Source organism: Lactuca serriola, chromosome 2 (genome assembly GCF_051521515.1).
Source record: "Lactuca serriola cultivar US96UC23 chromosome 2, Lser_US96UC23_V15, whole genome shotgun sequence".
Taxonomy (NCBI): Eukaryota; Viridiplantae; Streptophyta; class Magnoliopsida; order Asterales; family Asteraceae; genus Lactuca; species Lactuca serriola.
The window spans coordinates 98,568,601-98,580,167 of NC_136409.1; the positions used below are offsets into that span (position 1 = coordinate 98,568,601).

The window sequence follows — 11,567 nt, forward strand, 5'->3', positions numbered from 1 at the left end:
AAACCTTAATGGGCTTGAAGATTTAGTTTGGGCCTATTGGGCTATGGTTGGGTGGGGAAACCCTAATTAGGGTTTAGAAAACCCTAATTATGAGTATTTGGGCCTTGGATTTATTTGGACCCACTTTTGGGCCAACGGGATTGGACTATGTATTAAGTCCAACTACTCCATATCATTATCTAGTAGAGTGAAGGACTTAATGGATTAAGTCCTTAATGGGTTAAGTGAGAAACCCTTAACCTTAATTGTCATTTTATGTGAAACCCTAATTTCACTTGGGCTTTGTGTTGGGCCTTTCTAATGGACTTTGGTTATTGGGCTATTGATGGGGTTTCCAAGAGCAAGTAATTGTACCATAATAATTGGATGGGATTTAGGGTAAGGCCCATATGAGAGACTTGGGCCCAATTTGCAAAATTGGGCCATAATTAGGCCTTTATGATTATGTGATATTAGGCCATTAGAATGTTGAATGTTAGACTGGACAAAATGGTAAGACCTTATAAAGGTTTGGGCCCAATTTGGAAAATCGGGCCATGTGCTGGGCTTTGACCCATAGTTGATTTCTAGGCCTTTAGATTGGGCCTTGGGTTTGGCTAAAGCTAAGTTAGGGGTAAAGAAGTATGTACCCTAAGTATGTACTTATGATTATGTGTTGGGACCCAATTATTAATTGGGTGATGTTTTGATATTGACAGTTCGGGAATCTGTCATCCAGCAGCTAGGGTTTTGTCTGCAGGACTTCAGCAGTGCGAGGTGAGTCATCTTCCAGTAGGAACAGGTCTAAGGCACCAAGTTCGGCCCGTATATGTGATACGTTAGTAGCTAAGTGTGGGCAGGGCCCGTATCTCATTATTGACTGAGTATAGATATCAGTCAGATTATTGGATTGCTATACTTGTTGTCTGTTTGATACTTGTATGTGTTGTTAGGAATGTGAGTGTGGGCGGGGCCCGTATCTCTTAGAGTGTGGGAGGGGCCCGTATCTCATAGTAGTTGAGTGTGGGCGGGCTCATATCTCATAGATAGTTGATATGGTACATATTTATATGCTAGTGATACTTGTTGTCTATGTAGAGCTTGTATGTATTTTCATGACTAGTGAGTGTGGGCGGGGCCCATATCTTCTAGTCAACAGAGTGTGGGCGGGGCCCGTATCTCCTAGTCAGCAGAGTGTGGGTAGGGCCCGTATCTCCTAGCCAACAGAGTGTGGGCGGGACCTGTATCTCCTTGAGTGTAGGTCGGGCCTGTATCTCTCAGTAGCATGATTATGTGTATGGTATGTGGTAGTTTGGGGAGACTCACTAAGCTTCGTGCTTACAGTTTTCAGTTTTGGTTTCAAGTACTCAGTTTTCAAAAGAGGAGCTCGGGAAGATTGTAGTGCACACACCATTTGTTTAGCATGGGATGTTTATACTCTGATATATTTTGACATGTGACTTTGATACATGACTTATGATTTTTATATGATGAGGATATTTATGGTTTTACTAGTGGTTTCAAACGAAATTTTTGGACTGTATTTTTGGGATCTTTCATCTACTCCATGCCAACCCTTTGGCCTTCAAACTGACTTATGGACTCTCAAAACCACAGCTTTGATATTCCCTCTTGAGTATGATATCGTTGGGTCAAGGATATTGACCTATTTATAATAACTTTGATGACATGAAAGATGCGGTGCATAGATGTGTTTGACGGTGCATAGATGTGTTTGACGTGCTGCGTGTTGCGAATGTCTTTAAGAGTTTCAAACTGATTTGTGTGCCACACGATACATTTATGGAGTTAGATGTAGTGTGTTCTCTCTAAATTCCTCATCTTGTTGCTAGTTTAGTTCCAACTCTACTTCCACTTCCAGTTTTTGCTCCTTTTAGCATCACAATGTACTTTATCTACAAAATATCAATTCAAAACTTTGTAAGTAAATTTTTATCCAAATTTATAGTTAAAAGTTAAAACTCAGCTTAAAGTACATGATATCGTACAAAATATATACACAATTAAAGCGATATCAGTTGGAGGAGTTGGAGGCATTGACATGTTGCTAGACGTTTACATTGTTTGTATAATTATATGTTCTAACTGCTTATACAAGTACGAGATTGTTGGAAATTGTATGCAATGAATAAACTAATTAGTATACCATTGATTATTTGTGAGACTATACGGTCACAGAAAGCCTTCAAAGATCCATAATAAACAATAAATACTTGATAAATTTTAGTATTTATCAACTGAAAATAAATAAATAAAAATAGAACAGTGTTTATTTCATTTATTTATTATATCAACATTTTAAATAAATGTGTTATAAAAGAGTTTTTATTAATTTCGGCTTGCTTTAATAGATGGGCAAGTAAATCTGTAACTGCTTTAGAAGCCTTGCCCAACAAGTAAAGCATATATAGAAGGTCTGGAAGATTATGTTAATCAATGGTACTAAACAAGTTCCAAAATCCTAATCCTCCACATCATTGCCCAAAATGCGGCCTCCTCCCTCTTCTATATGATGTTTAGCACAACCCATGAGCAACAATGAAGTAAATGAGTATTTGATCAAGTTTAGATATAGCAGTCACGTGGATTGGCTTATGTAAGCATAAAATATATGTACTTTGAACACTCCATGGTTGATTAAGTTGGTAAAATTGCGTCTAACTTGATCCATGGTTTGGGGTTGTTAAAATTTTGATTTGTCATTTCCGTTGTGCAAACTGTTTTTTTGAATGTTATTGGTTACATCAAACCCCAATAGTCAAGAGCCTCTTAATGTTCATGGACATTGATTTTACATTCATACAAATAGTATTGGAGATTTGTCATTCAAAAAAAAAAGTTGAGAATTTTGTTATAGGTTTTCATAAATAAATAAAAAATACTAACATAGTCAAGGAACGAATTCCGTATGATGGGGTTTTTCCAACATTAACCCAAATCCAAAATTAAACAAATACTAGTACAACAAAAACAAACAAAGATACTCTAAAACCAAGTAGTCAATATATTTCTACAATCTACAACCACCAGTCCACCACCAATACGTATATAACAACAACAATGACTTTTGCTAAAAAAAAATTGACCAAATACAAATCTACAGTTTTTTTTTTTTTTTTTCGTTTTTTACATAAAGACAAGCGTGTGTGTAATGATGATGTTAAAAGGAAAGGCATGAACCTTTTTGTTTGTTTGTTAAAATCGAAGTCAAAGTCAAGATTGTTCTAGAACTCAAGTCCTTTGCCTGACCCGCCTCCCATTTGTATCTCCACCATCTGAAAGCTGACCACAAACACTGCGTGACTTGCCGGCAGCACCACCACCACCACTGTTACTGCTAGAATCATCATCCTCACACCCTGCAACTGTTTTCAGAAGCTCGGACTGCAGTTTCGGACATTTCTCTTTCAGATACTCAAACCCATCTGATCTCATAACCGCTGCAATGCAATGCAATCAATAACAAACATTAAGCATACTCATATGATAACACAAAGCCGTAATACATTTAGTTACATTAATCGAGTAAATAACAATTCTACAATTATTTATATGTGTAAGTGAGACTTGTTATATCCCATATCATATTTCATATATATTCACATCACATCTATAAGAGTCATTCCTTCGAATCTACTAATATAGTTATCAGGAGTAAATTCCTCTATTATCACATCTATTTCAGTTTTTCACTAAGCTTTGGCCTTTGCCATTTTGTTTAGAGTAAATTACACGAATGGTCCCTATGGTTTAGGGTAATTTGCAAGTTTGGTCCCTAGCTTATTTTTTTAACTCGGAAGGTCGCTACTATTTGTTTTTGTTACGCGTTTGGTCCCTGTCTTACCTAAAAAAAAAGACTATTTTGCCCTTGATTTTTTAATTTATTTAAATAAGAGTAAATTACACAAATGGTCCCTTATGGTTTCAAGTAATTTGTGCGTTTCGTCCTTAACTTATTTTTTTAACTCGGAAGGTCCCCACTCTATTTGTTTTTGTTATGCGCTTGGTCTCTATTGTTTGTTTTTGTTACGCGTTTGGTCCCTGTCTTACCTAAAAAGATTATTATTTAAATAGGAAAAAATGGTGGGGTAGGTAAGGTAAGGTGAGGGGGTGGGGTTGGGGTTGTGTTTATTTTTATTTAAATAAATTAAAAAATCAAAGGCAAAATAGTCTTTTTAGGTAAGACAAAGACCAAACGCGTAACAAAAACAAATAGTAGGGACCTTCCGAGTTAAAGAAAAAAAGTTAGGGACAAACATGCAAATTACCCTAAACCATAGGGACCCTTCGTGTAATTTACTCTTATTTAAATAAACACACCCCCAACCACACCCCCTCACCTCACCTCACCTTACCTTACCTACCCTACCATTTTTCTCTATTTAAATAATAATCTTTTTAGGTAAGACAATGTAACAAAAACAAACAATAGGGACCAAACGCATAACAAAAACAAATAGTAGAGACCTTCTGAGTTAAAAAAATAAGTTAGGGACCAAACGCGCAAATCGCCCGAAAACCATAGGGACCATTCTTGTAATTTACTCTTATTTTTATAACTATTGAAGTTGTGTTTTCATGTGCTTGTGCACACTAAATGAAGTTACAATAGCTTGCGCCTGGCTTTTTGAAGTACAAAGCTTTAATAAGAAAAAAAGGTTAAAATTGAAATGTTGGAGTAGAAAGAAGTGAAAGTACGATGCTATTGCTAACCTATAATAAAAGTAGAATCACTTAAACTTGGTAATAGAAATACTGCAAAAAAAAAAAAAAAAAGTATACCTGCAAGGTTTTCAGCAGCAAATCTTAAGCAAACAGATTTCAATTCTGTGGCATGATAACGATCAGCAAGTGCTAGAGCTCTACCAACAGAATTGACAGATATGTCCTTACAAAGATGAGATTCACACATCCTTCTAAGTCTCCCCAAATCATATTTATCAGCAGCAGCTAACAACTTGGCTATCAACGAATCAGACACACAGGTTTCAGAGAAAGAACTCGATCCCAACTCATCTTCCATAAGGGCATCTCTGTAAATAAAGTGTAACATAGCCTGTTCCACAATACTCCATGAATAAAAATTTAAACAAAATCTTACTATTACTACTTTTCATAAATTACATTACCTTAAAAACTTTTGGTTCCATGTCAGCAACATCAATCTCATCATGTTCATCTCCATCTTGCTTGAAGAATACAGACCGAAATACCGGTGATCGAGCAGCCAATACCAACTTATGGGCATGGAATTTTTGTCCAGATACATTGAACACAACATCTGAACCTTCTTTGTTATCCAACAACATACCAAAATGTGATCCAATATCAGATTCTGGTACCTTAATTGAATGTAACCTAGGACAATCTACTGCTGACACCACTACTCCAACAGTACAGTTGATTCTCAAACAGTCGTCTTTCAGATAATCTGAACTTTCAAGAAGTGCTCTCCTGTAGAACCGCTTGTATCCCCTAACACCTCCAAAACAACAACTTGGCTTTAGTAAAATAAACTAATAAAAACCATCAACCCCTTATTTTGATTAACATAAGGTGTTGGACTCCAAAACATCATAGTATTTCAAATCTTGCATATACGTTTAAATCAGTTACACTTCTAATTCATGGTTACGGCTTGATGCAAGGTATCTAGGTCCAAAACAACCAATGGAAAAGGTTGTTTAAAGAAGCCACACATAACAAAGAACACCATCATTAACTAAAATGTTATAATGTGATAACTAACAACACTTGTGCATATGCAATCTTAATAGCTATCTTGGTTTAAATGTGTACAAGATAGTGGTATTCAGGCGTTATGTAGCTATAAACAATCTTCTATCCAATATACAATATCTCAATATTTGAGGATGAAAGTCAATGTTTATAAGTAAGGTTGACTATTTCAACAAAAAAAAATGGGCCAAGATATGCTTATAGTAAGCTCGCTGATCCTAGAAGTATAAGATCCAAAGAGAAGTTTGAATCTAAGGAGATAATCTTACGCTAGATTGCACAGACGTTTTGCTCATGGTGAAATAGAATCCTATAGGAGATATTACAGAAGATTCCTACGAGAAATTTCATCTGACTAGAAAATTCTTAGATTCTTAAGCAAAATTCATGTGAAATCATCAAAGGGCCCGCTAGGTTATATAAGATTCACCATAAAAATTGCAAAACCAATAAATACAAATATTAGCACAGGGAATCAAAGAAGACTGATGATTCAATATAAAAACCTACCACATGCTGCCTCGGTATTTCAATGTATACGGACCACTCTCCAAAGACCGATCAAAATGGCTATGAATCTTGTGCTTCTCTTTGCCACTCTGATCCACCAGAGTCAACTCGAACAACGCCCTCACATCGGTGCCCTCGCTGGCAAGTGCAATGAAGACTGAAACATATGTCGAATTGTCTTCAGGGTTTTTCCCATCAGGGTAGAAGTATATCGCCCACTGATAACCTCCGATCGTGAAATTATCGCTAGCTATGTGTTTTCCAATTCCCATACCCTTAGCTAACGAATAACCCTGTATAACGAAATGGTGAGAGCCATTCACCGTCTCCGTGATCGACCGGGAGCTTGTGGGTGAGTTGACAAGGGCGTTTTTCTCATTATCCGACATTATAGTTCGTTAAGGTTGGAAAAATTGAAATTCATGGAAGATTAGGTTAAACTGAGACCTGATTTCGACCAGGATCAACTAGATTCCTCGGGAGTCGGGAATATAATTGAGGTCGAGGGAGATCGTGGAATTTTAGGGTTTTGTTTCTCGCTCTAAAAATGATGGAATGCTCTTTGGCAGCATTACTTGTATTGTCCCTAAAGCATCAAGTATGCCGTTTTTATATTTTTTCTTAACAAAGCAAAAGGAAAAAAGATATAAATTACTCTTGATCCTAAAATGTTTTGTTAATAATGAGTATTAACGACGGTTCACATAATCACATCTTATTTAGTTAAAAAAAAAATGCATAACGATGAAACTAATATAATATTTTTATATAGTCTAGGTAATAGGAATAATTAAAGGAGGGGAAAGAAATTTTATAAATTTAAGACAGTAAATAAAAACAAGTCATCTTACATTATCAATCTACATCTTTTTTTCTCATTATTCATATATCTTTGTACTGTTATCTATAATATAAAGAAGCTGAATGGGTCAGATTGAAAAATATAATGACTACATAGGGTTTTCAACCCACAATAATATAGTTAATATATTTAATTATCGAACATTTAACTCGATTACTTATCATTGTTTACTTCTTTATTCTTCTCTAAGGGTTTATCATAGTCATCGTTGCTAATAGTATTATTGCTATGATTTTTCCGCAATATGTGTCAGTAGGTTTTCTTTTTATTTTCATTCCTAATGATCATTTTAATCATCGTTGTTGCCAGTATTGTTATAGGAATTTCTCCGCAATACATGGCAGTAAGTTAAAGTAAAAATGGGCACGAAGTCCATCGTTGTCTGAGTTCCATGGGACTGCCATCAATTAATCTGGTGGCTGTCACCTATACTCTCATAAGTGACTACATCATTTGTACACTAGTATTATTCCTATATCATTAGTACACTAGTACCAGTTCTACATCGTTGGTACACTAGTACCATTTCTAAAGTCGTGACATTCTATCATTGCCTAGATCTTTCATCATACTATGGTATCTTATCTTTCATCATATTATGACATCTATTACTACCCTTTCGTACGAACTTTGTTTTCGAATGTCTTTATATCGACGGGTTCATATTTACGAAATCTTCAATTCTCATTTAGATTGTTTTGGCTAACAATCAACCAATTTAAATTTCAATTTCTATGTTCGCACTACTAAACCGAAACTTTAAAAAATCATAACTTCTTCTCATTAAGTCGGATTTGCACGTTCTCCGTATACACGCTCTCGGTTTAACGACTTTCATTTAGATGACTTAGGCTAAAAAGTAATTAATCAAAATTTCACTTTTTATGATACGCAAAGTCGTGTCGATTTAATCATGAAACTTCGAAGAAGCATAACTTCTTCATACGAAGTCGGATTTTAGCGTTCTTTATATGTACGGAATCCTTGTCACATATACTATCAAAAAGTCATTTTTAACGCTTATTATATCTTAATTGACTATCGAATCTATGGGTGTTACAATTATCTCCCCTTTAAGATGATTACATCCTGGAATAATCAACAAAACAAAGCTTGCATAATGATTCCACACGTTACCTTTCTACCCTAGGTAATAATCATAATTCTTATGTCCTTTCAAATGAGTTTCTAACTCTTGGACTGAATGACGATTGATGGTGCTTAATCTTGCATCGGCTCTCCATTCTAAATTTGGTCCGCATCAGAGACTTTTGCTCCTTCTTGAGCAAACTTATCATAATAACTATCGTAATGGATCGATGGGTCATGACCTCTCATCATATGATGCAATGGCTAGACTCAGGTCTCTTTGGGTCAGACTTTAGCATAACTTCTTCATATGAATCGGATTTTAGCGTTCTTTATATGTACGAAATCCTTGTCACATATACTATCAAAAAGTCACTTTTAACACTTATTATATCTTAATTGACTAGCCCGAATATGCGGGTGTTACAATTATCTCCCCTTAAGATGATTACATCCTAGAATCATCAACAAAACAAAGACTGCATAATGACTCCACATGTTACCTTTCTACCCTAGGTAATAATCATAATTCTTATATCCTTTGAAATGAGTTTCTAACTCTTGGACTGAATGACGGTTGATGGTGCTTAATCTTGCATCGGCTCTCCATTCTAAATTTAATATGCATCAGCGACTTTTGCTCCTTCTTGAGCAGACTTATAATAATAACTACCATAATGGATCGAGGGTTCATGTTCTAATGACCTCTCATCATATGATGCAATAGTTAAACTCAGGTCTCTTTGGGTTAAACTCTAGCATGAAAGATACATCCCTTCATGTTCTTGTTGGGTTTTCTACGCATCAAATACACTCTAAACTATGTAGCGGAAAAATCGAAAGTAAGATATACCTAAGTGTACTTGCAACCTATGGATCTATGCTTTCATGCTAATTACATCTACCCTAGAAAACAAAAATACAAAAAAGAAAAACATACCTCTTATGTAGCCCTTGATCTCCATGCTTGAGATCTTGATCCTCCATAAAGCTGCTTGGATGATAGGACCCAAACCAGAATCCATCTAATGGTATCACACCCAATAACACCAAAGAGTGGAATGAAATAACTAGGATAATGGTCAATTTCCCAAACCCTAAGAAGGTTAGAAATCGTCCCTAAGAGGAGGAGGGAGAAGGGTTGGCGAAACTTCAAGCCAAGGTGCAAGGAGGAATGAAATCCCTAAGGCTCTATTTATAGCCTTGGATCCATTCCTAGGTTTTGTACTCCTTCCCATGTGGGACAAGGAGCCTAGAACGAAATTCACTCTTTTCCTTTTGTGGGATGGAGTGGTTTTCATCCGACCCTAATTCCATAAGGGTTCTAGAAGATTCCTGATTAACCAACTATTGATTAATAAATATTCAACCCTTTAATTAATTATACTGTTAATTAATTCTCAAATATATTTCCTATTAATTTTCTAATTAATTATTATCCATAATAATTAATAAACCAATTTTTCCATTATTTATTCAACTCAATCTAGGTCTTGAGGGCAACCCAAAAAGACTATGTTATTATTAGAAATATTATCAATAGTTAAGACATTGGACACTCTTTCTAACAGTCTCCCACTTGGACAAGTCATCAACTATACGAGGACCAATACTTAACCAATAATCAACAGAGTAAGTCATCCAATGCAACTACCGAACTCTTGATCTAATCAATATGTTAGGATTTAAATCCTTAAAGATCGATTTGATGCTGAATGATTACAAGTCACGCTCCAGATGAACTAGATGAAGAATTTCAACTATAGAGGCGTGCTAGGGTTTACAAGAATATCAATATCAAAAGCGTTATTTATCTACGGTGCATGCATGCACTGTTAATACTCAAACCCTAATAAATGAGACGGCTTGGACAGGCCCAACATCGTATACTAAATGGACTAATTAAACAAGCCCAATAACGCAACACATAACACCTTACAAATCTCCCCCTTTGCGTCAATTGAGGCGAGAGATGCTTCACTGTTGTGTCTTCTTGATCGTCTTGAAAAGCTTGGGAATCACAACAAGCAAAGTTTGCGAAACAAGATGCACCACCGAATCATATCATTAAAGTTCTTCTTCGCAGCATCATCATTCAATGTACACTTGTTAACAATCTCCAAAATATGTTCCAAGCAAGTTGTGGAGAACAGGTGTTTGTCAGGTAAAGCGAAAAAGAATTTTTGAAAAACTCCAGGAACATCATTCCCATGCTAAAACATTATAGGCAAGTGAACTGTATCGATTTTTCCCATACTCATTTCGCTCATATCGTTGGCTTTCCCAATTGGATTCACGGTAGGCTTTTGCTTCAGAACTTTAGCAATCTCAATATCGAGCTTAGCCACTTCGTATATATACGAAACCAACATTCTCTTTAGATGAGCTAGAATGGGTTCGTATTTTTGTTCTTCGGTCAAAAGAAGGTTGAGTAACAAAATCCAATCATGTGGATTAAGGTTGGGAAAATCTGCAAGCATGAACTCATGTAGAGTGTTTTTCAGTCCCCTTGTCGCGTTGAACTTTGCATTCACAAAGCTTCCAGTAGCGATTGGCCTTGTGACCTTAATCGTTGTTAGTTTCTGAGCACTCCAAGTCAAGTACTGAGGTTTTCCATAAGTGAGATAAAAGTCAATCAAGGCTTTATCCACTTTCGCATTAGGTGAGGGAATATCTGCAATTGAGTCAAAACAGTGGAAAACAAAGGCCCTTTTCGTTATTGGCATATGAAATTGAGAATCCCTCGTGTTAGTCAGATCAAACGAAATCACCGGCTCCAACCAATGAACGCTTGGGAATTGAACTGCTTCATACATCAGTCGATCCAACGTCCATGATGGAAAGAGCGTTTTCCTGCATTCTAAGTTGTCGTGAGCTTCTTTCTCTTTTCGCTCTTTTTCCTTAATTTCTTTGGCAATGCAAGCACTTTCATTAAGCTCATGTTCGCGTAATTTTCGTTCCAATTGATCCTCTTCACTTTCGTCTTCTTCATCATCAACACCCATTGGATCTTTTCCTTTTGAACGCGAAGCTACATTAACCATTGGTTCTTTTTCTTTGGTTTCTCCCCTGCCTTAGTAGCTTTCTCTTCTCCCCCTTGTTTCGGAAGGACAGGGGCCTCAGGAACACCTTCAAGCCTATTTAGAAGAGCGAAGGCAGGATGGAGCTTATTAGCTAAGTGTCTACAAATGGTGATGGTCAAAGTTGAATCATGCGCTTCAATAAGATTAGACGGCAAGGAATTGACGTCGCTGCTCCATGATTTCATAACCGCTCGTTCAGACTTGAGCTCATCGATTTCGGACTTCGCGTGCTTGAGCTTGATTTTTTGAGCACGAAGTTGAGTAGTGTGAAGAGGGAGCTCGTC

At 36.3% G+C, this 11,567-nt stretch overlaps 1 protein-coding gene across 1 annotated transcript; it reads right to left on the minus strand.

Annotated features, from left to right (window-relative positions):
* Window positions 1–2,981: 2,981 nt before the first annotated feature.
* BPM5 (BTB-POZ and MATH domain 5) lies at window positions 2,982–6,833 on the minus strand. The gene is made up of 4 exons (XM_079024348.1): window positions 6,250–6,833; window positions 5,130–5,475; window positions 4,783–5,056; window positions 2,982–3,440 (listed from the first exon to the last, which is right to left on the minus strand). The coding sequence occupies exons 1-4, from the start codon at window positions 6,636–6,638 to the stop codon at window positions 3,232–3,234; spliced, it is 1,218 nt and encodes a 405-aa protein (XP_078880474.1). The 5' UTR covers window positions 6,639–6,833; the 3' UTR covers window positions 2,982–3,231.
* Window positions 6,834–11,567: the final 4,734 nt, after the last annotated feature.

Bases quoted from the DNA above. Each gene is read 5' to 3' on its own strand.
- BPM5 (XM_079024348.1), bottom strand. From the start codon at position 6,638: ATGTCGGATAATGAGAAAAACGCCCTTGTCAACTCACCCACAAGCTCC. The intron at 5,057-5,129 runs GTAATGTAATTT...ATTGTGGAACAG, and splicing joins TGGAACCAAAAGTTTTTAAG to GCTATGTTACACTTTATTTA. The intron at 3,441-4,782 runs GTATACTTTTTT...ATTGCATTGCAG, and splicing joins TGCTGCTGAAAACCTTGCAG to CGGTTATGAGATCAGATGGG.